This window comes from Neolamprologus multifasciatus, chromosome 3 (genome assembly GCF_963576455.1).
Source record: "Neolamprologus multifasciatus chromosome 3, fNeoMul1.2, whole genome shotgun sequence".
Classification (NCBI taxonomy): Eukaryota; Metazoa; Chordata; class Actinopteri; order Cichliformes; family Cichlidae; genus Neolamprologus; species Neolamprologus multifasciatus.
Genome location: NC_140441.1, coordinates 39,804,191 through 39,829,668, shown reverse-complemented (window position 1 = coordinate 39,829,668; position 25,478 = coordinate 39,804,191). Strand labels below are relative to the sequence as shown.

Genomic DNA, 25,478 nt, shown 5'->3' with positions numbered 1-25,478 from the left:
CGAGTGTCAGGTGAATTGAACTTCAGGTAAGAAGTTATGACCTGCAGTCTATCTGGGTCAGATATAAACCAAGTTTAGGTGGAGTTTATTTTTGTTGGGCTGAGTTTTTACAGTCAGTTACAATAACTTGTACTTCGTACTAGCTAGCATGACGGAGTTTCTATACAGCTGGGTGGGTGCTATGATGTTACTGATAGTGAACTCTATTTTATTCATAAGGTTAGTTAGTAGAGTTGCCAACCGTCCCGTATTCATGACCACAGCTGTAAAAGCTGTGGTCATGATATCGGTTTGGATATGTGGTGAGAGGGAAACATGAAGATGAATCCAGGAGATGTCCTTACTGAATCATCAGAGCTAAACAGGTGATGGAGAAACAGGTTTACCTTTTAGGTGACATGAATGAGTTGAAGGGAAGTTATGAACTGTTTCTGAGAGACAAATAACACCAGGATCCTTTTCTAAGTAGCTGACAGCTGGTAACTGTGCAGGGGCGGGTCTAGCAAAGTTTTGCCAGGGGGGCCAGGTAGGGCATTAACAGGGAGAGGTGGGCACAAAGAAGTACTTTTCTTTCTTATTCTCATTTAAATTGACTGGCCATTATTAAATAATTATCTGAAGCTTACATTCAAAGTTTTTATCTGACGTAAAATGTATAGAAATCATACATATATCAAGACAGTGTACATCACTGTCACAACAGCGTTTGTTTTCATTCTAAGGCTTTATGGCTTTAATACCTGGTGGGCTGGTCTCTAGTCCAAATGTCCGGGCTGATTTTTTGTCCCAGTCCAGCCCTGGGCACGACACGCAGTGAATTAATCTGAGAAGGTGCATCAAAAAATAAATGGCCGCGCCAGCAGTGCACATCGCAAATTAGCTTGCATATACACATTAGTTGTGCCGCTTCTTAATGATGGCATCTTAGCTAACAACCCCAACTACCAGATTCAACTTGTAATTGGCTAAAAAATAACTTAGCCTACTGGTGAGAGGGACGTTGTTAGCTCTCCACATTCCGACACTTCAAACGCTTCAGGAGCTTTCCGCTCAGCACAGCATCAGCGCCACGGAAATACACAGATGCATCCGTAGACTCGAGACAGAATTCACAATGCCTTTTTTGGGACTTTCTGGTCCAATGTTTTCTTTTCTGATCAAACCAGAAAGCTGTAATTAGCAGCTAGATTTGTCTCGCATTAACTGGCTGAGTTAATGCCAGTTAATGCGACATTGAAACAGCTGGAATTCACAGCTGTGCATGTTCATGGAGCTTGCATTTTCGCCTGCTGGACATCACTACCTGACAAGTTTAACTGTCTTCAGAACATTGCAGAGGCCTTGTTGACAGTATTTGGTTCTACATATCTGTGTGAGCAGATTTTCTCTCACATGAAGAGTGTCCTCAGGTAGCCGTCTGAATGCTGGACACTTGGAGACCTGTGTCTCTGAGTGGGAGACCAGAGATTACATTAACATGTGTATCCCTGTATTAACAAACATGCCATATTGGGCTAGTTTATTAGAGCCCGAGCACTGAGAGTGCGAAGGCCCTATTGTATCTGCTCCGTTTCTTCTTCTTCTTCTTCTTCTTATTATTATTATTAGGGCCCGAGCACTGAGAGTCAGATTGACACAATCTCCAGTGTGTGGAATCTAAAGACCTTTGTGATGTTAAATTGCGAAGCTTTTTACGTTCAGGGCAACGGGGTGGTCGTGGCGGCACGTGGAGTTTGAATCACTCGCCAAAAAGCAGTACAGATTGATGTGCCCATTGTCAGGAGTACGCAGAGCGCCACCTAGTGGCAACAGGAAATGTCATGTCTATCACTTTGTTGTACTGATTTTCACAGGTTCATCGTGACCACCTCAAAAGTGGTGAATATTAACATGAGTCCCTCGTGATGCTTCAGTGTGAAAATTGTGACTTTAAACTAAACTAGTGGCAACGTGGTTCACCATGAAAAATTAAGTGGCTTTTGAGGGGCTTGGAAAGTTTAAAAAGTCTTGAAATTTGGCCCACACCTCCAATGTGATGAAGGCTTTGTTGTTATGTGATCATTTTAATTGAATAGCGCGAAATGGCTCCACAGCGCCCCCTACAAAATTTCAAAACAACAGCCCCTGCTCTGTGTTTCATCTATGAGTCTGAAACCTGGTAAGCTTATGGAAGATATTAAGATGTACAAAAAAGTCTCTTGGAGCAATATCCCAAATCCAACAGGAAGTCAGCCATTTTAAAATTAATGTGTAATTTTGGCGACATTTTCCCCTCCTTTCAGGCCTCATACTTTGACGAACTCCTCCAAGGGATTTCATCAGATTGAACCATTCTCCAGTGTGTGGAATCTAAAGACCTTTGTGATGTTAAATTGCGAAGCTTTTTACGTTCAGGGAAACGGGGTGGTCATGGCGGCACGTGCAATTTCAATCATTCGCCAAAAAGCAGTAATCTGCTGTCACTCAAAAACACAATGTCAAATCTCTCCCAAAGGTCGCAGGCGTGATGAGACTCGAGCTCGGAAATGTTTGTTATGCCATTTGTCAGTAATGGTTAGAGCGCCACCTAGTGGGACAACTATAATCATGATTGAATGAGATGAAATGTTAGCTGGTGGTTAAATGCATGGGTTCCATCAATGTGACATCAGATCGGACGTGCTGGTTTTAGGTTTCGGGCGTGGCTCGACGTGATGGGGTGCCCGAGCACTAAAAGTGCGAAGGCCCTATTGTATCTGCTCCGTTTATTAGGGCCCGAGCACTGAGAGTGCGAAGGCCCTATTGTATCTGCTCCGTTTATTATTATTATTATTATTTATTTATTTTTTTTTTCATTAAAATGAATTGCCTTTTTGAGGGCTTTAACATGCTCAAAAACTCATGAAATTTTGCACACATGCCAGGTCTGGTGAAAAAATTTGTATTTTAATGGTTTTACATATGAGCACTGGGAAATGGCTCTGTAGTGGCAACAGGAAATGTCATGTTTTAAACTTTGGGGTACAGTATTGTGATGGGTGACATCTGCAGCCTCAAATTTCTCCAGGAAAGCCTTAAGGAGTTGGTAATGGCTTACAGTGAAAAGTGTGACTTTTCGCGAGAGGGTGTGACCCCTGCAGCATGGCAAACTTTGATGCCTCGCCATGAAGAAACAAATTAGTGTAACTCAATGAAATCCAGTCTGATTAGAACCAGACTTTACAGGCATGATGTCAGACCCGCCCTGAACAGATTGATGTGCTTATTGTCAGGAATACGCACAGCTCCACCTAGTGGCAACAGGAAATGTCATGTCTTTCACTTTGTTGTACTGATTTTCACGGGTTCATCGTGGCCACCTGAAAAGCGGAGAATATTAACATCAGTCTCTCGTGATGCTTCAGTGCGAAAATTGTGACTTTAAACTGAACGGCGCACCCTGGTGGCAACGCGGTTCACCATGAAAGATGAAGTGGCTTTCGAGGGCCTTGAAAAGTTTAAAAAGTCTTGAAATTTTGCCCACACCTCCAATGTGATGTGGGCTATCTTGTTATGTGATCATTTTCATTGAATAGCGCAAAATGGCTCCCCTACAAAATTTCAAATCAACAGATCGTGCATTGTGTAGTATACGTGGGGTGACGAGAAGCGATTAACACCTCACGACCAGCTCCCGATCATCAATCGCTCGTGAGGGTGTCACCGCAGCCGCTCACACTGCTCACACGCAAACACGTAAACGTCGGTGAAAAAGACGGAGCAGCACGACTGTGCAGCGTGTGATCTGGACACAAGTGATGGAGGCACAACTTGTAGAACTTTGGAAAGCTCAGCTTTCAATGTGGCATCACCAAATTATCACGACCACAACAACCGTGAAAATAGTTGGATTTACATTGCTGCTCAATCGCAGCTGCCTGATCAGTGTTTTTCATTAGCAATTTAGCAAAGTTGATGGTGGTGGTGTGCGTGTCTGTGTGAGTGAAAGACAAAGAGGGAGAGCGAGCGACAGAATTTCTGTTATAACCTTCATTTTATGGAGGCACAGTGTGAGCACTCAGGTCACATCAGAGCATCGGGCGGTATAGTGTGAGACCCTGCATCGTGACCTACGAACTTAACCCATGCGAGCCAATCGTGCAGTTTGAAAATCGCACAGTGTTTGCCCAGCTTCAGGTGTACTGTCATCTGAGACTTGCACCGCAGTGTCGGCGTTTGTTTCCCTGTTGGCCATGCTTTTTGTTGTGGTCATCTGTTGTCTTCCGGTATTTTCTCCGCAAGCGACCTTTCCTCAACCAATGAGATGAGCGGTAATCTGAATTGTCATACTCGAATTGTCATAAGTGTGCTGTCAGCTCATTGGTCACAAAGCAGGAGCGGGGCTGGGAATTATGTTTTCAAACAAAGCGTTAATTACATTAAAACTTATAGACTACTTTTGATTCTCACTGTATTACGGGACAAAGTGCGGCCCTTTTCAGCTCAATACGGGACGTGTACTTTTGTTTCTAAATACGGGACGATTCCGTTTTTTAAGGGACGGTTGGCAACCCTACTCATAACGCTGCTTGCAGCTTTAATTTTTCTTATCATTGTTGTGAGGAGACCATACATAGCATAACAAAGCATAACACAGTGGGCCCAAAATTCCGTCCACTTCAGGTCCCAAAGTCAAACGAACACTGCGGCATCACTGAGAGTTAAAAACTTTCTAAATTCTTTCACCTTTAATAAAATGATCAGCTTTGCTCCTTTACCAGGTGTAACAATTAAGTTTAACATCCAGGCATCCATGAAAATAGAATTTATTGAATTTAACGGAGTTAGAAGTTAGCAGACAGTTAGCAGGAAGTTAGCTCGCTGGTTTCGCTAGTTAGATAAACATGATATATCTATATCTATATCTATCTATCTATCTATCTATCTATCTATATATATATATGTTCTGACAGAGATTTCTGGAAAAAATAACGTACAGCTCTGCTATCACTTCCAACATGAATGAAGACAGAAAACTACACAATAGTGACGTTTGTAGGGTTACTGGAGTTGGGCTAGATGGTATATAATGCTGTGCTAGTGATCACTAGCGACGCAGCTATGTTAGCATAACAAAGCATAACACAGTGAACCTGGAGAATGAACGCAAACTTTTTTCCACTTGATAAAAGTTCCCGATGTTTTTTTGACAAATGCAATTGCATGGAAAATTGCTGTAAACGGACCAAACTTCAGTAGGTGAGAACAACTGAGATAATCCAGCCACAATATGAGGTTAGTCATTAATGTAAGATAAGATAACCTTTATTAGTCCCACATGTGGGAAATTTGTTTTGTTACAGCTAGAGATGGACCGATCCGATATTACGTATCGGTATCAGTCTGATACTGACCTAAATTACTGGATTAGATATCGGAGAGAAATAAAAAATGTAATCCGATCCATCACAAAACTTGCGACACGCCGTAACTCGCCTCATAACCTTAGCACGTCGGAGCAGTATGCATCACGTGATAGAGCGGCTGTGGCATGCGAGACCTGTCGGTGGTCTGGTTGAGCATTTGGAGCTTCGCTACCAACCCGGCATTTCATCTCCCACAAAGTTGTCCCCGAGAGAAGTAAAGCAAGTGTGTAAGTCCATCTCTGAATGTTTGTAAAGCATTCCCACGTTAAGCTTAACAACCGATTTATGGAGCGACTGCCTCTTCTCTCTCTCCCGCTGCTACTTCAATCATGAAACTGCTTAATGATCGGCTGATCGGCTTTTCTGTCGCGACTCCGTCTCTCTTCTTTGTTTTTGGCCCACTTTGCACCAGAAAGAGGGACCCGCGGATAAACAACAGCAGCACGTTTAAGCTTGATAAGCTGTTGTTAGAATTTATTTAATATTACTTTCTACACCAGGATCCTTTTCTACGTAGCTGACGGCGGGTAACTGTGCAGGGGCAGATCTAGCAAAGTTTAGCCAAGGGGGCCGATAGGGCATGAACAGGGAAAAGGGGGCACAAAGACATACTTTTCTTTCTTATTCTCATTTAAAATGTCTAGCTTTCATTAAATAATTATCTGAGACCCAAAGTTTTAATTTGATGTAAAAATGAATAGAAGTCCATTACTGTATATAGTAACTATTAAGTCTAATATACCCTAGTAAGCTATAATACTTTTTCCTTTGGGAAGGCACCATCTGTGCAGTCTGCAATTCTGTTAAAGAAAGATGTTGAATCTATTTAATATTTCTTGAAAAATAATTGATTTCTGTGCATTTTTTTTCACACTGTATCAAATTAAGGTTGATTACGTCGATTAGGCATAATGAGGTGGAGCGTGAGGGGTGGTTCCCTATTGTCTTTTACGCTAAGTACTCTTTAAAATACTAGAATAGGGAGGATGGTGTAGGTTTAAGTTTATTAGATTGATCAGTGTTGCTGAACTATGAAATATTTTGGGTGCAGTGTATTTTTTGCAAACAGGTATAACAGAATAGCTTTAGTGTTGTTGTTTTTTGAACTTGAGTATGAACTTATACAAAATGCAGCAAGATATTAAAAAAACAGTTTTATTGATTCAAAAATATCGGTATTCATATCGGTATCGGCAGATATCCAAATTTATGATATCGGTATCGGACATAAAAAAGTGGTATCGTGCCATCACTAGTTACAGCAGAAAGTGGACAGTGCAAAGTTACATAGCAAAAAATAGAAAAACACTGGAACAACATATACTGTTGTTTCAGTGTTTATACAGCAGCTACCAGAGAATTCAACATTAATGAATCAATGGTACGGAAGTTGAGGAAGCAAGAGGAATGAGTTGAGTAAAGTTTGACTTATCTGACTGTTTTGTTTTGTTTACTGCACTTTATAATCCGGCGCGCCTTATGTATAAAAACAGACCCGTTTGTCAACAGTGCGCCTTATAATCCCTTGCGCCTTATGGTCCGAAAAATACAGTAATGGTTTCTGTTTCTGTGTCTCCCCTGTGTTCCTGGTGTCATGTCTCTAGTTTAGGTTTTGTTCTGTATTCTTTTTATATCACTTTTTTCTCTGTGTGTTTTATGCTTGTCTTTGTTCTCTGTCACTATACCTTCCCTGTGTTCCAGTTATTTTTGTCTCTGTACTTCATGTTTCCTCTGTTCCCATGTCTTCCATGTTTCCACGTCTAGTCTTTTTTTATGTTTTTATGAATGTCATGCTTCCAGTTTTGTCTCTATTTTTGCTTTCCCCTTGTCTCACTATGTCTGATTTGTCCCAGCTGTGTTTCCACCTGTTGCCCCAACCTCTCATTATCCTGCCTGTGTATTTTATTCCTCAGTCTGTCCCTGCTTGTTGTTGCATCGTTAACCATCAAACCTCCTCGGTGCTGTGTAGTGATGCCCGAATCATGAACGAATCGTTCAATACTCAAGAATCACTTCACTGACTCATGAATCATGATTCACAAGCCCAAATGACTCACTGACTCATCCCTGTTGCTGTTAGTGATGGATCGGTCGCGAACAAAATGGCTCTTAGAGCCGGATCTTTGAAGTGAACAATGCGAGCCGACTCCTTATTGGGAGCCGTGGGTTTTTTTTTCTTTCTCTTACCCTCTCTTTCACTTTTTTTCACTTCACGCTGCAAGTCCCTTGTGTTTGCGTTGAGCAGAGACGGCAAACAGAGCCTTGCGATTGTGCCCCTCCCCCCTCTGCTCAGCGCTGAGTTGAGGGGGCGGGGGTGGTAGTTACACTCGCAACAGCAGTAGCACACAACAAGAGCAGGAGGGAGAGGGAAAGAAAGAGAGCCGGGAGCAACAAGAGACAACACCGTCACATTGGAAAGGTACAGTAAAGAAAATGAGTGACACCAAGAAAAGAAGCAAAGTCTGGAGCCATTTTGAATCTTATTGACAAAACAAAGGCAGAGTGTAGAGTCTACAAGAAAAGGATATATAGAGCTGGCTCCACAAACAACATGCACAGGCACCTAAGAACTGTCCACCCATCAGTGCAATGGGAAGATAAAACGCAGTCAGTTGAGTGTGATATTAATATTTCTAAATGCCAACCTTTCTCTTAATTAAAGATCTGGGCGTTCTTTTTTTCACCCTTTTTTTTCAATATTTTAGTTTATGTTTAATTGTGTTGTGGTTTGCAGTGTTTTGTGTTGTTTCACTTTAAATTTGTTTAAAAGGAAAAAGCTTAAAATTTAAGTAGTTAAAAGTTGAAATGCATGAAATGTAAATAGTTGGTTTTTGTATTTTATAATTTATTTATTACATTTTATGTGGAGTGAATAAATAAAAGTATATTTACAGTGGCCCCTAGAGACAAAACACGTACAAACTCCAAAACACGTACAAACTCCGGAGAACATACAAACTCCAAAACACAACGGAAGTCCAAGATGCTAGGGGCGTGTGGAGCTTTTGTTACCTAGTGGCTACACAAGCCAGGAAGTACCAACAATCGGATTGGTTGTGTGGTAGTAACAGGTAAATGAAGTTTTCTTTTAAATTATTTGAATATATATATATATATATGAGTGTTTGTGTATTGACACAAAAACAATAGACATATGCATTCGATTGTGTAATTTAAGTGATCTTGGTAGCTCTGTTTTGGAAGTCCAGTTAACACTAGAAATGTGTTTTGGAGTTTTTACATGCTTTGCAATTTCTAAGTGCTTCGGAGTTTGTACATGTTTCGTCTCTAGGGGCCCCCATAACTATTTATATATAAACATACATAAAGAAAACCACGTCTTTTTACATTACTAATTCCTTTTGTGCATAATTTTATATTGTTGTTGATAATTAATTAATTAAAGCAACAAAACAACCCGAAGAGCCGGTTGGGAGCCGAAAGAGCTGGCTCTTTTTAGTGAGCCGAGCCGAGAGAGCCGGTTCTCTAAAAAGAGCCGGAAATCCCATCACTAGTTGCTGTTAGCAAACTAATTTCATTAGCAAAAATATATCTAGCTTATAATTAAAATTGTGGAGAAAAAACACAACATCCAGTATCTTAACAAAAACATGTCTACTCTGAACTGGAAGAAAAATCCTTGAGTAGAAGCTCACATCAAGACAATAGCTCCTCGGTTCACAGTAGCATCGCTCTGCTAACATGCTAACAGCACATTTGAGCTACTCACCCCCTCGCTTCCTGTGCTGAATCATAGCGCGAACGAATCACTCAGGACTCACTCAGGACTCACTCACCCCCTCCTTTCCTGTGCTGAATCGTAGCGTAAGCGAATCACTCAGGACTCACTCACCCCCTCCCTCCTGGCTCACAGCTTCTTCTTCTTGGTTGACAACCAATGTTAAGGCGCATTACCGACCCCTGGCTCACAGCTCAGTTGACATTTAGATGAGCAAATATATATTTGACACATTTAAGGAAAATACTAATAAAATAAAAATAAACAAAATAAATGTTCCCTTTAAAAAAAATTTTTTGCTCTAAAAAAACAGTTGTTTTCTTTTAGAATCACTCGTAGGATATACATGAAAAGAGAAACAAATTAAGTTTGAGTGAAAATGTAAATTTTTTGCACTCTCTGGTCAAATGACTCAAAAAATCCGATTCACTTTGGTGAGTGACTCATTAAAACTCAATTCAATTCAATTCAACTCAATTTTATTTATACAGCGCCAAATCACAACAAAAGTTGCCTCAAGGCAATTCATAGATAAAGAGAAAAACCCAACAATCATATGACCCCCTATGAGCAAGCACTTTGGCGACAGTGGGAAGGAAAAACTCCCTTTTAACAGGAAGAAACCTCCGGCAGAACCAGGCTCAGGGAGGGGCGGCCATCTACTGCAACCGGTTGGAGTGAGAGAAGGAAGACAGGATAAAAGACATGCTGTGGAAGAGAGACAGAGGTTAATAGCAGATATGATTCAATGCAGAGAGGTCTATCAACACATAGTGAGTGAGAAAGGTGACTGGAAAGGAAAAACTCAATGCATCATGGGAATCCCCGGCAGCCTACGTCTATTGCAGCATAACCAGAGATGGGCGTTACTGTAATCCGATTACTTTTTTCAAGTAAAGAGTAAAGTAAGGGATTACTATTGCAAAAACGGTAATTAGATTACCGTTACTTTCCCGTAGGAACGCTGCGTTACTAAAACCGTGATTTTTTTTGCGAGAATGTCTCATGACAGTGACGTAAGCAAGTGCGACGTTCGTGACAACAGCTGTGTGCAGATCAACAATGGATAATATATCGAGATGGGAGAGAGTATGAGCGTGCAGCGTTTAAAGCGTGGAAGTACTGACCTTACTTTGAGTTTGATTCCATAAAAAGTGACAAAAACATTAGTGTCCGTTGTGCGTGGGAAGAAAACTTCTTTTTACAGCGAAAAAAAACAACCCTAAACACCGCACCCTAAGCAAGCACCGAGTGTGTTACGACATAATGGGAAATTCACAGAGAAGCTCGGGGATTCTTCCACTGACCGCTGCGGCACACCTGCACCAGGGTAAACCTGTGCCTACCCAACTCCTGCTTTACAGGTGAAAATAAGAGCAAAAGGACTGCCAGTCTTTGACTTTGTTTATTTCCTGCTGTGTTTTACTTGCATCTATTTGAAAGAGTGAGTGTAAACACACACAAAAAAAAAAAAAATTATGTGCTGGAATGTGCAGAAAATAAGTTTAAATATTAAACAAATTTCTTCCAGTCAGAGAATGTTGCATATAATTAAATTTTTGCTTGATGCATAAAGTTAAAAGATTAAAAGTAATAAAACAAGTTTTAAAAAGGGACTTTTCCATTTGATTACATTTTGTATGATGGATTATGTAGAAAAAGTAGAATTGGGCTGAAAGATCTATCGCTTTATCACCTATTCAGGTTGTAAATCGTGTTTTTAAAAAGTAACTAATTAACTAAGTAATTAATTACTTTTGAAAATAAGTAATCAGTAAAGTAATGGGATTACTTTTTGGGGGGGAAGTAATCAGCAATTAGTTACTGATTACTTTTTTCAAGTAACTTGACCAACACTGAGCATAACTAAGGGAGGATTCAGGGTCACCTGGTCCAGCCCTAACTATATGCTTTAGCAAAAAGGAAGGTTTTAAGCCTAATCTTGAAAGTAGAGATAGTGTCTGTCTCCTGAATCCAAACTGGAAGCTGGTTCCACAGAAGAGGGGCCTGAAAACTGAAGGCTCTCCCTCCCATTCTACTTTTAAATACTCTAGGAACAACAAGTAGTTCTGCAGAGCGAGAGCGAAGTGCTCTAATAGGGTGATATGGTACTACAAGGTCATTAAGATCAGATGGGGCCTGATTATTTAAGACCTTGTATGTGAGGAGCAGGATTTTGAATTCAATTCTGGATTTAACAGGAAGCCAATGAAGGGAAGCGAAAACAGGAGAAATCTGCTCTCTCTTTCTAGTCCCTGTCAGGACTCTTGCTGCAGCATTTTGGATTAATTGAAGGCTTTTCAGTGAGTTTTTTTGGACATCCTGATAATAATGAATTGCAGTAGTCCAGCCTGGAAGTAATAAATGCATGAACTAGTTTTTCAGCGTCACTCTGAGACAGGATATTTCTAACTTTAGAGATGTTGCATAAATGGAAGAAAGCAGTCTTACATATTTGTTTAACCCTTTAAGACCTACCATAGAACCAAGTCCGCCAGAGCTTATATTATATTTTTACATGCTGTAGAGCCATTTTAGGGAGCATTTCAAGTTGATATACATCAATACAACCATTATAGCCCAAATTTTAATAATATGTATGCATTAAGTGCATAGTAATTACATAAATTGCAAAAAAGTGCAATAAACTACAAAAAAATTGAAAATTGTTTTTGTTGCACAAAGTTGCACAAAATAGTTTCCCACCACACATAACTTTCATTGCAGGTGCAACTGTAATCATTTTATACACATTGAATTTTGGTGCTTATTAAAGAGTTGAAGCTCGGTCAGTTAATTGATGGTCAGAAGCTTCGGTCTATTGAGTAAAGTGGCCTAGAGCTATGGAAGATTGCATACATGCTTACAATGCATATACACCACATATAATCTAGAAACAGGTCTGAATAGAGGCCTGTGTGTATTCAGCAACCTGCTGCATTGGAGTTTGCCTGGTAACAGATGACTCAGAACAAGTCAGGAAGTATACTTCTAAAATGTCTTTGTTTGTCGAGTGAGGTCATGCACTGAGGTCGAGACACACATACTAGCCTAGCCTGTTTGGCGCCCTGGGCGAACACTCATTCTGCCCCCCCCCCCCCCCCCCCCCCCCCCCCACACACACACACACACACACACTCACACAAAACATATTAAGGATTGTACATTAACATAAAACTGTTGTGTACACACACACACACACACACACATGTGAAGAGAGAGAGAGTATGCATAGTATGCAAATTGCCGCCAAACAGCCATCATAATTCGTCATACAATGAGAACAGGACAAATCAACAATTGACAATGACTAATTAATATTAAAATCTGTAAGATAATGTATTGTTTGGAGTTTAGTCTGTTACTGTTGCTATTTTTTACCATTTCTTCTTGGAGCAACTGTAACCCACATAATTTCCTTAGAGATTAATAAAGTATTCTGATTCTGATTGTTTCAGGATGACCTGCCATTATCCAATGACACATCTGCTTACCTGTATCTTTTGCTCATTTCTCCTCTTCTTTTCTCTTTTTTCTAAACTGAGCACCTGATGGCTTTGAACTTTTCTTGTCCATCTTCCATTGGTTTTAATTTTGCACTCCAGTATGAAAACCCATCCCTCAACCCGAGGATCACCACAACATGACCTTAGTTCACAGATTCACTTTGTCCAGGGTTTATTTCTGGGATTTCACACAACCCAGGATTCAAATCATGAATACATAATGGTCTTGGATTTACAACATTATAAATGAAATGTGCTCTATTTGGAAGCAGCAGGTTTCCCTCCCCTTTCGACAGGTTGTGTGTGAGACTTTAAATCATCAAACTGTAAATTATAAGTTTTAAATTGTTATTGATGCCTTTACCCCTGGTCCTAAAGTGTATATTTATTTTCTTACTCTTCTTATATATATTGTTTGTTTACTTGCACTGCTGTAACTGGAGCCTCGTCGTCTCGTCTCTCTATATACTGGACTGTATGTAGCGGAGATGACAATAAAGTTTACTTTGACTTCAGCAGTGAGCAGGCGCACCGAGGGCTCTCTCACTCACTTTTCGTGTATAGAATTTCGAAAAAACATCGGTGCAAATTATAAGTCTGTATCATAATGTCTGGTGTTTTCGTGTTTGTTGGTTTGTTTTTTTTATTTTGCGAGTTGGTTATTAGATGCTGCTCCAGCCAGCCAGAGAATCACCCGCCGCCCCGCCCTCTCCTCCCAGTGCCGCAAGCAGCAGGTGCACCTCGCAAACGAAGGGCGCCCTTACTCGACGCCGATTGTGTGACAGTGTTCATCTTCATCTCCCCCACACGTGTGTTTAATAAAATCATTGTTTGACGCACTTGGACCTGCAGTCATTTGTCTCTCACCTCAATCACGAACCGGGACAATAGGCTCATAAGGCCCTGATAGTAAAAAACTACATTTCCGCAAAATGATGTCACTTACGGTTTCGGGCAGGACATGGCGGACATGCGATAGTTCGTGCTGATGGATGTAGGAAGTGTTACAAACAGCTGATCGGATCGGCAAAGCGTGTTTCTGGAATATTATGTTTTTGTTGCTGCAAGTGCTTTTTATGCAGTTTTTGCAAAGCTATATGTGGAAGGAAACTGTGACCTAGGACAAGCTGATGGCATAAGATGTAAGTACATCTCCTCCGGTTTCATATGCAAAAAAAATGATTGCGCTAGCTTATGTGGTTGCAGTGCTACCGGGATTTAAAAATAGTTATGCAAAATGGAGCGGCTTTAAAGGGTTAATATGTGCGTTGAAGGACGGATGATCTGATATCGTCGTGTTGGTGTTGTTCCCAGATCATCATGAAAATGTTGTTCCAGGTTCAACATTGCAAGTGACCAATCACATTATTGTGACGTTATTCTTTTGCGCACCAACCCATTCGTGCATTTATGAAATTCCAATGTTGCAAGGACAATATCAATTCTGCTTAGCGTTTATTAAAGGGTTAGGGTTAGGGTCAGGGTTAGGGTCCGTTGATCGGCGGACAAAGGCGGTTTCTCGCAGCTTAAGTACAGTTTTTTGTTTTACGCCGGTTTTACCCAAAGTCGCAAAAGTATGACATCACAACATTCTGATTGGTCACTTGCAATGTTGATCCTGGAACAACCTTTAGTATGATGATCTGGGAACAACACCAACACGAGGATATCAGATCGTGCGTTGAAGGACATATCCTGGTCAAAAATGACTCCAAGGTTCCTTACAGCATTACTGGAGGCCAAAGTAATGCCATCCAGAGTAATAATCTGGTTAGACACCATATTTCTAAGATTTTCAGGGCCGAGTACAATAACCTCAGTTTTATCTGAATTAAGAAGCAAAAAGTTAGCAGCCATCCAGGTCTTTATGTCTTTAAGACATTCCTGCAGTTTAACTAATTGGTGTGTGTTATCTGGCTTCATGGACAGATTGGTGCTGTCCATGAAGCCAGATGGACAGCACCAAGCATACATTTTCACTGCTATGCAGATGACACCCAGCTCTGGGTGTCATCTGCATAGCAGTGAAAATGTATGCTATGTCTTCTAATGATGCTGCTTAGGGGAAGCATGTATAGTGTAAACAGAATTGGTCCTAGCACTGAACCCTGTGGAACTCCATAATTAACCTCAGTGTGTGAAGAGGACTCTCCATTTACATGCACAAATTAGAGTCTATTTGATAGATATGATACAAACCTCTGCAGCGCAGTACCTGTAATACCTACAGCATGTTCTAATCGCTCTAATAGGTAGTGATGTGCAATACCACTGATTTCCTTTCCGATCCGATACCAAGTAAAATTCAGGGTGGTATCGATGATACTGATTCTATCCCGATACTTTGTACAAAAACGCATTTAATTTATTGTATCTCAAATTATAGCATCATAATGATTACAGGACATCTGATTACTTGTTCTTATCACTTAATAATGAAGAGTTCATCATATAGAAATAAAAAACTGCAGAAGAGGAAGTAGTTCCTTCGAATGTAGACAATCCGAATGTTATAGTTTCTTTCCACTGTGTTCCTGTTAATGATAAACTACAAATTTACCCTAAATTACTAAAATATCAATATTTTAATGTGAGAATCGATTCTAGAACATAAATGATTGGTATCGGAGGAATCGATATTTCAGGATCGATCCGCACATCACTACTAATAGGATATTATGGTCAACAGTATCGAATGCTGCACTAAGGTCTAGCAGGACAAGCACAGAGATGAGTCCACTGTCAGAGGCCATAAGAAGATCATTTGTAACCTTCACTAAAGCTGTTTCTTTGCTGTGATGAGCTCTGAAACCTGACTGAAACTCTTCAAATAAACCATTCCTCTGCAGATGATCTGTTAGCTGTTTGACAACTACTCTTTCAAGGATTTTTGATATGAAAGGAAGGTTGGAGATTGGCCTATAATTAGCTAAGACTGCTGGGTCTAGAGATGGCTTTTTGAGTAAAGGTTTAACTACAGCCAGCTTGAAGGCCTGTGGTACATAGCCGATTATTAGAGATAGGTTGATCATATTTAAGATCGAAGAATTAATTAATGGCAGGACTTCTTTGAGCAGTTTTGTAGGAATGGCGTCTAAAAGACATGTTGATGGTTTGGAGGAAGTAATTATTGAAGTTAACTCAGAAAGATCAATTGGAGAAAAAGAGTCTAACTTAACATCAATGGTACTAAGAGTGGCTGTAGATAATATTACATCTGTGGGATGATTATTGGTAATTTTTTCTCTAATGATAAAAATTTTATTTGTGAAGAAGTTCATGAAGTCATCACTAGTTAACGTTAAAGGGATGGTTGGCTCAAAAGACCTCTGACTTTTTGTCAGCCTGGCTACAGTGCTGAAGAGAAACCTGGGGTTGTTCTTCTTTTCTTCAATCAGTGACGAATAGTAAGATGTTCTGGCTTTGCGGAGGGCTTTCTTATAAAGCAACAAACTATTTCTCCAGGCTAAATGATGATCCTCTAAATTTGTGACACGCCATTTCCTCTCCAGCTTACGAGTCAGCTGCTTTAGGCTACGTGTTTGAGAATTATACCACGGGGTCTGGTACTTCTAATTAGAGACCTTAGTTTTCACAGGACCTACAGTATCCAGAGTCGTACGTAGTGAGGAGGTAAAATTATTAACAACATAATCGACCTCTGTTGGGGTAGCGTTCAGATAGCTGCTCTGCTCTGTGTTGGTACAGGGCATTGACGATGATAACAGTGGCTGGATTATATTCTTAAATCTGATTTATATGGAATATGGTTGAAGTAAACTAAAGTATAAAATACTTAGTCAGTCATTTTTTTAATAGTAACTTAACATTATATAATTCACATATAAAACTATGAATTGTAATTTTAAATGGTTTAAAAGCAGGTAGAATAGCATATGTAGGCAAGTATATTTCTCCTTTTTTTAATCAAGAAGCAAAGACAAAAAGGAAAAAAAAAGAAACAGGGCAAAACCAAATCTACGCCCTTGAAGCTACATGTCTGACAAGATTACCACTCATGACTCATATTTAATTGGATAGCAGTTCTGAACTCTAAAAACAGTTATTAATAACAGCAGTTGTTAGACATGCATATTTTTTCTTTCTCTCACTCTCTCTCTCACACTTTTTTCGCTTCACGCCACACGCGAGCCTTTTGTTTGCACTGAGCAGAGGGAGGAGGGGTGGAAGTAGAACCGGCTCTCCACCTCTGCTCTATGTTGGTACAGGGCATTGACGATGATAACAGTGGGTGGATTATATTCTTAAACTTAGTTACAGCGCTTTCAGAAAAAACATCTACTTTGATAAAGTCCACTCTCCACTGCTGCGTAATCAATTATTGTAAATGTAAATGTTATCAAGAAATGATCAGACAGGAGAGGGTTTTCAGGAAACACTGTTAAATGTTCAGTTTCTATGCCATATGTTAAAACAAGATCTAGAGTGTGATTAAAGTGGTGGGTGGGTTCTTTTACATTTTGAGAGAAACCAATTGAGTCTAACAACAGATTAAATGCCATGTTGAGGCTGTCATTTTTAGCATCTACATGGATGTTAAAATCACCCACAATAATTATTTTATCTGAGCTGAGAACTAAATTAGATTACAGGACATCTGATTACTTGTTCTTATCACTTAATAATGAAGAGTTCATCATATAGAAATAAAAAAAAAACTGAAGTTTTGCGCTATTTGAACAACTTGCCAGCCTGCAGCACTAAAGGACTCCGTGAGAGACGTCCTTCTTGCCCTAGCAGCACCTGTCCTTCTCCTCCTGTTCAGTTCGCCTCAACATACGCTCATCATATTCTGTGATATGATTTACTCTGAGGTGTTTGACAAGGTCAGTGGTGTTGCCACAACACCTCACTTTTTTGCCACATGTATCGCAAACCACGTCTCAGCTGTTTGTGGAGGTAAAATACGTCCGCACATGACTCCAATTACGCTCAGCCATTGTTGTGAGTGCGCACGCCAGGGGCTGCGACACATTTATACAGCCGTATTTCACACATGACTATGAAAGGCAGAAGAGGAAGTAGTTCCTTCGAATGTAGACAATCCGAATGTTATAGTTTCTTTCCACTGTGCTTCTGTTAATGATAAACTACAAATTTACCCTAAATTACTAAAATATCAATATTTTAATGTGAGAATCGATTCTAGAACATAAATGATTGGTATCGGAGGAATCGATATTTCAGGATCGATCCGCACATCACTACTAATACGATATTATGGTCAACAGTATCGAATGTTGCATTAAGACTAAGACTAAGGTCTAGCAGGACAAGCACAGAGATGAGTCCACTGTCAGAGGCCATAAGAAGATCATTTGTAACCTTCACTAAAGCTGTTTCTTTGCTGTGATGAGCTCTGAAACCTGACTGAAACTCTTCAAATAAACCATTCCTCTGCAGATGATCTGTTAGCTGTTTGACAACTACTCTTTCAAGGATTTTTGATATGAAAGGAAGGTTGGAGATTGGCCTATAATTAGCTAAGACTGCTGGGTCTAGAGATGGCTTTTTAAGTAAAGGTTTAACTGCAGCCACCTTGAAGGCCTGTGGTACATAGCCGATTATTAGAGATAGGTTGATCAAATTTAAGATCGAAGAATTAATTAATGGCAGGACTTCTTTGAGCAGTTTTGTAGGAATGGCGTCTAAAAGACACGTTGATGGTTTGGAGGAAGTAATTATTGAAGTTAACTCAGAAAGATCAATTGGAGAAAAAGAGTCTAACTTAACATCAATGGTACTAAGAGTAGCTGTAGATAATATTACATCTGTGGGATGATTATTGGTAATTTTTTCTCTAATGATAAAAATTTTATTTGTGAAGAAGTTCATGAAGTCATCACTAGTTAACGTTAAAGGGATGTTTGGCTCAAAAGAGCTCTGACTTTTTGTCAGCCTGGCTACAGTGCTGAAGAGAAACCTGGGGTTGTTCTTATTTTCTTCAATCAGTGACAAATAGTAAGATGTTCTGGCTTTGCGGAGGGCTTTCTTATAAAGCAACAAACTATTTCTCCAGGCTAAATGATGATCCTCTAAATTTGTGACATGCCATTTCCTCTCCAGCTTACGAGTCATCTGCTTTAGGGTACGTGTTTGAGAATTATACCACGGAGTCTGGTACTTCTAATTAGAGACCTTAGTTTTCACAGGACCTACAGTATCCAGAGTCGTACGTAGTGAGGAGGTGAAATTATTAACAACATAATCGACCTCTGTTGGGGTAGCGTTCAGATAGCTGCTCTGCTCTGTGTTGGTACAGGGCATTGAAGATGATAACAGTGGGTGGATTATATTCTTAAATCTGATTTATATGGAATATGGTTGAAGTAAACTTAAGTATAAAATACTTAGTCAGTCATTTTTTTAATAGTAACTTAACATTATATAATTCACATATAAAACTATGAATTGTAATTTTAAATGGTTTAAAAGCAGGTAGAATAGCATATGTAGGCAAGTATATTTCTCCTTTTTTTAATCAAGAAGCAAAGACAAAAAGGAAAAAAAAAAGAAACAGGGCAGGGTTTGGTGGTTGAATCATCCGTCCGCACCTATGCCAAAACCAAATCTACGCCCTTGAAGCTACCTGTCTGACAAGATTACCAATCATGACTCATATTTACTTGGATAGCAGTTCTGAACTCTAAAAACAGTTATTAATAACAGCAGTCGCTTCACGCCACACGCAAGCCTTTTGTTTGCACTGAGCAGAGGGAGGAGGGGTGGAAGTAGAACCGGCTCTCCACCTCTGCTCTGTGTTGGTACAGGGCATTGAAGATGATAACAGTGGGTGGATTATATTCTTAAACTTAGTTACAGCGCTTTCAGAAAAAACATCTACTGTGATAAAGTCTGCTCTCCACTGCGGTGTAATCAATTATTGTAAATGTAAATGTTATCAGGAAATGATCAGACAGGAGAGGGTTTTCAGGAAACACTGTTAAATGTTCAGTTTCTATGCCATATGTTAAAACAAGATCTAGAGTGTGATTAAAGTGGTGGGTGGGTTCTTTTACATTTTGAGAGAAACCAATTGAGTCTAATAACAGATTAAATGCCATGTTGAGGCTGTCATTTTTAGCATCTACATGGATGTTAAAATTACCCACAATAATTATTTTATCTGAGCTCAGAACTAAATCAGATATAAAGTCTGAGAAATCAGACAGAAACTCTGTGTAAGGCCCAGGTGGACGATAGATGATAACAAGTAAGACTGGTTTCTGAGTTTCACAGCTGGGGTGGACAATGTTAAGCATCAGGCTTTCAAATGAATTAAAAGTCTGTCTTGGTCTTTCATTAATTAATAGACTGGTGTGAAAAATTGCTGCCACACCGCCCCCTCGACCTGTGCTTCGAGATTTCTGGTAGTTAGAATGACTCGGGGGTGTTGATTCATTTAAACTAACATAATCATCCTGCTGCAACCAGGTTTCTGTAAGGCAGAGTAAATCGATTTGTTGATCAATTATTAAGTCATGTCAGAGACGTGGAGGAGAGAGACCTAATATTTAATAATCCACATTTCACTGTTTTACTCTTTGGTTCAGATGTGGATAATGTATTGTTCTTTCTTTGTAATTGTTTATGTTTAAGTTGTTTGTTGCTGGTTTTTAGTTTGTTTTTTGTCTTTTTGGAAGCAGACACAGTCTCTATGGAGATGGGTTTTTGGGGGGGTAGCAGGAGGAGAGAAGCTGCAGAGAGGCGTGTAAGACTGCAACTCTGCTTCCTGGTCCCAACTCTGGATAGTCATATTTTGGGGGGTTTAATAAATTTGTCCATATTTCTAGAAATGAGAGCTGCTCCATCCAAAGTGGGATGGATGCCGTCTCTCCTAACAAGACCAGGTTTCCTCCAGAAGGTTTGCCAATTATCTATGAAGCCCACATCGTTTCTGGGACACAACTCAGACAGCCAGCAATTTAAGGAGAACATGCGGCTAAACATGCCACTCCTGGTCTGATTGGGGAGGGGACCAGAGAAAACTACAGAGTCCGACATTGTTTTGGCAAAGTTGCACACCGATTCAATATTGATTTTAGTGACCTCTGATTGGCATAACTGGGTGTCATTACTGCCGACGTGAATTATGATTTTACTGAATTTACGTTTACCCTTAGCCAGCAGTTTTAAATTTCCTTCAATGTCGCCTGCTCTGGCCCCTGGAAGACAATTGACTATGGTTGCCGGTGTCTCTAGCTTCACATGTCTGAGAACAGAATCACCAATTACCAGAGTTTGACCCCCGGCGGGTGTGTCGCCGAGTGGGGAAAAACGGTTAGACACATGAACAGGTTGGTGGTGTACCTGGGGCTTCTGTTTAGGACTATGCTTCCTCTAGAAAGTGTGCTTCGGATGAAGAACGTGGAGATTATACTATGAAAAAAGAATGCATTTAAAAGTTTTTAATTAAAATGCTAAGCAGATAAGCCACTCAGAAACACCACTGTGTTTGAGCAGGAACAAGAAGTGATACTCTACCACAGAGCGAGCGAACACCAAGTGACAGCACCACCAAGGGTGCCAGTAAAAAGTAAAAAGAATCAAATTTACCATCACTAGTACTGTGTGCTTTTCTTAAATGTCCTTAGTATTTTTCCTAGGTCTTTGTGCCAGTTTAGTTCCCAACTTATTTCATGTTTCTAGTTTCTTGTTTATTTTTTTCCTGTATTCAGTGTGGAGTTTTTCCAGCAAAAGAAGCTGCCATTTTAAGCTTACTTTTCCGTGTTTTCTGAGTCCTGCATTAGTGTCCTTCGTCCTGCCTGCCACACAGACTAACCATGACAGACGGAACAAACCATGACTTGAAAATATAAATTTAAAAAGAAATGTTACACTCTGGCACAGAGTTAAATGCCAGCATTCAGACATTAAACAGACTTTGACAGGACTGCAGAAATTCACAACACTGACATCCATGCTCACCACAGGTGTTCCTGGGTGTTTTGTTCCATCTTGCTTTGTTCTGTATCCTGCCTTATGTTTCAACATATAAAAAAAGAAAATTAAAAATAAAATTCTCACCTCGAGAATGTCCATGATATATATCATGAAGATGAATACAAAAACAGCCAATAGTAGGAAAATGCAGCCACATTTCGGAAGGCGAGAATAAACCTGCATTTTACAAAGTGGAGACATCGTAAATAAAGTGAATACACAGTGTACTGTTGTAGTACACTGTGACTTGCTCAACTGGTTTTGGAAAAAACAGCATTCAATGGTCGGAGTGAGGAAAAGTAAACATCTCTGTGCCTTTGCCTCTGCGCTCCTTCTTAGGATGGAGCCCTTGTGGCTCCTCCCAGGACTCCCGTCTGATGTCAAACAGGTGGATATATAAGCTTAGCTACATGTCTGATAAGATTACCACTCATGACTCATATTTAATTGGATAGCAGTTCTGAACTCTAAAAACAGTTATTAACAACAGCAGTTGTTAGACATGCATATTTTTTCTTTCTCTCACTCTCTCTCTCACACTTTTTTCGCTTCACGCCACATGTGAGCCTTCTGTTTGCACTGAGCAGAGGAAGGAAGAGGAGTGGTAGTTACACTCTAGTGATGGAATTTTCGCCTCTTTTTAGAGAACCGGCTCTTTCGGCTCCGAACCGGCTATCCAGGTTGTTTTGTTAAATCACTCAAACCGTATGCTATCCATGTCACACAAAGTGAAGTTGAAGTGACTTTGGCTGAATTTAAAACTAAACTGCGGAGCTATGAAGACACAGAGAAAATGCACGCTGCAGCGTCAGATGACAATGCCATGAAAGCACGTGCACGACCGAGCAACAAACCCACGTTTGAAAAATCGAATGACCGTGGAGCCAGCAACGCAGACATAGTGTGTTTCAGATGCGGACTAAAGGGACACAAAGCCAGGACGTGTCAGCGCAAGCAGTGGTGTAGAGAGTCTAAAAGCACCAGCCATCGGGACTCAACCTGCAGACGGAAACGGCGGCAGGATAATGCACGAAAAGTTTCCGAGGAGTCAAGCAGCAAAGACTACGCATTCCGGATAAGCAGCGAGGATGCAGAGTTCCAGTCAGAGCATGGCGTCAACAAAAAGGTTCTGATGGTGGACACAGGGGCAACTGTGCATATTGTTACAGATATAACGAAGTTCAGAAAATTCAACGACAGTTTCCAGCCCAAGACACACTATGTAGAGTTGGCTGACGGCACCAAGTGCACTGGAGTTGCAGAGCAAAGAGGGGAGGCAGAGTTTTGCTTGAGGGACAGCAGGGGGCAGTGCCACCAAACAACCTTGAAACAGGCACTGTACATCCCTTCATATCCACAAGACATCTGACACATTATTAAATCCAATTCATGAATGGCTGTAATGGAATTTCTGACATGAGTCTAATATGCTTACCTCTATCAGATTTGAAGAATACCAGAAGAAAAAGAGGATCACAAATGAACCTCAACAGCCTTCCATATCACAGTTTATGGAAACTTGTGCCGGACAGTACAGCATGACTCATCCACAGCAGAAAGTGATCACGAATGCATTATTAAGTGACTTGATTATTGGTGCAACCTGCCCCTTTCTATTGTGGAAAACAAGAATTTTTGGCACTTTCTGACAGTAGCTGACAGTAGGGATGAGTACTGGTATGGTTCTGACATAAACGGTAGTAACCAGACCGAAAAGCAACGCACATTTCGGTCTGTTTTTTTTTTCCTGAGATGTGATACACTTCAGATTCTAGCCAATCATTTTACGTTTCCAAGTGTAGTAGGTGGGCCCAGGTACGTACGTTCTTTTAGAGCAGAGCTACAAATTAAAAATGCCCAGGGCGAAGCGGTCAAAAGTCTGGCTGTACTTTACAGCAAAAGATGCAAACTCAGCAGCCTGCAACAAGTGCTTTAGGCTGATACTGTGATACTGTGCAAAGGAGGTAACACCTCGGATCTGATGAAACCCCTGGCGACGCATAGCGGGGGTTTTTTAAAGCCGAGAAATGCACTGTACTACGGGTGTGGTGCCTGTTATCGGACCCGGATTTAGCAACATTCCCCAAGATCCTGAATAGGAGAGTCCTGGCCCCTAGCTCTGCCAGTGTAACAGAAAATATGATGATGGCAGCAGCAGCTGTTCTTCTCTGCGTGAGTAGCTTAATGTTGTTCGTGTGTAATTTACGTTGAGTAGTTTAACCACGTTATTACATTAATGCATGTAAGGTGAACTAGAAAACACCGTCGTAGTTACATGCGGCTGTCTTCTTGTTTGATGGCAGATACTCTCTTCACCCTGGCCAAAAAGGCTAAAATGACAAAAGAAACAGAACAATTATATCAAAAACAGAGAACCTCGCTGCTGAGAAACGTTCAATGTTAAAAACTCAGTTGAGCAAGAATGATCATGTTTCAGTCACTGTAGACATTTGGTCGGACCGAAGGATGAGGGGTTTCGTTGGTACCACTGCATTGGATACAGAAAGAGAAAGAGAGGATGCAGCTGAAATCCAAACTGCTGGCCTTTGACCGCTGCAAAGGATTGCACACTGGTGAAAGAATCTGTGAGAAATTTGAAGCTATATGTGACAAATACAACATCAAAGATAACCTAGACTATATTATTAGTGACAATGCTGCCAATATGCTGAAAGCATTCACTGTGTGCTTCCCCACTGAGCAAGGTGAGGAACATGATGAGGATGGTGATCATCTTGACGACCCAGAGCTCTGGCACCACTTAACCTTGGAAGATCAAGAAACAGTAGGTGCTGCTATGGCAAAGACACAGCACCTGCAGCGTTTTGTGCACACACTTCAGCTGGTGGTGAGAGACGGTTTGTCAGAGACCAAAGTGGCATCTCCTTCACTTTCAAAGTTATCTAAGCTCAGCTCTCTACTGCACACAAGCACAACATTCAAAGATGTGTTTGAAGCTAAATTTGATGAACAGAAATGGATTCCTGCTGCTGTAATCACAAGATGGAATTCAACACTGAGACAAGTAAAGTTCTCCAATCTGAACATCTAAAACTCTGTGCTGTTCTTGAAATGGCTGGGCACAAGGAGTTATTATTTACAACAAGAGAGTGGAACCTGTTGAAGGAGATGGTAGACATCTTGAGGCTTTTTGGAGAAGCAACAGATTTGACACAAGGTGAGAAAATAGTCACAATCAGTGCTGTTGTTCCATCTGTGCTGTCCCTTAATCACCACCTTGAGAAACTTAAGCCTCAAGTCCGTTTCCTGAATGGTCTGGTCAGGAGTCTCGAAGCATCTCTGAAGAAAAGACTTCTTTGAATTTTTATGAGTGTCCGAAAGGCTAGAGCTGAAGATGGGATCACTGCCCCCTTTTCAGATCCATTGTACCTTAAAGCAGCTGCTTTGGATCCAGTTTTTTTGTTTTTTGATTTGCCTGTCCCGTTTGGTTCTTTTGCCATCAGAATTGTTGTCTAAAGGCAAAGAAAGATGCCCAACGGATTTACTTTACCAAATGGACCATCCCAGCCTTGCCGTATTGGTCTATTTGATTCACCTTTGCTTTTATTGTTTGTTTTATTTTCACTTGCTGAACACGGGACAGACTTGACTGGGGAAAAGAAAAGGGAGCAAGAAAAGGGAAAGAAAAACAGCGGGGAAGAGGGCAAAAACCAACAAAACAAACAGACATAAAATACATATATCAATCATCTGGATCACCTGTTGAGAAAGAAAAAAGAGAAAACAAGCAAAGAAAAAGAGCAATATAATAAACAACATCATCGCGATGATCTATGTGAATATAACAGTAAATACTAAATATTAAATATTATTGTGCAGCACGTAAGATCGACAGCGCACAGTGTGCTTTGAGGTAGCAGCCAA

General features: G+C 40.4%; 1 protein-coding gene and 1 long non-coding RNA gene across 2 annotated transcripts in view; one reads left to right on the top strand and one right to left on the bottom strand.

The window, feature by feature from the left end:
* LOC146523135 (NXPE family member 3-like) overlaps positions 1 to 23,711 on the bottom strand; it is a 45,859-nt gene extending 22,148 nt beyond the window's left edge. Inside the window, exon 1 of the mRNA XM_085145162.1 lies at positions 21,678 to 23,711. Within this exon, the coding sequence (XP_085001288.1) occupies positions 21,678 to 21,794 (117 nt within the window). The 5' untranslated portion in view covers positions 21,795 to 23,711. The remainder of the gene's footprint in view (positions 1 to 21,677) is intronic.
* On the top strand, positions 14,810 to 18,582 carry LOC146523136 (uncharacterized). The gene is made up of 2 exons (XR_014871509.1): positions 14,810 to 14,881; positions 15,302 to 18,582. It is a non-coding gene; the product is annotated as an uncharacterized LOC146523136 (long non-coding RNA).
* Positions 23,712 to 25,478: the final 1,767 nt, after the last annotated feature.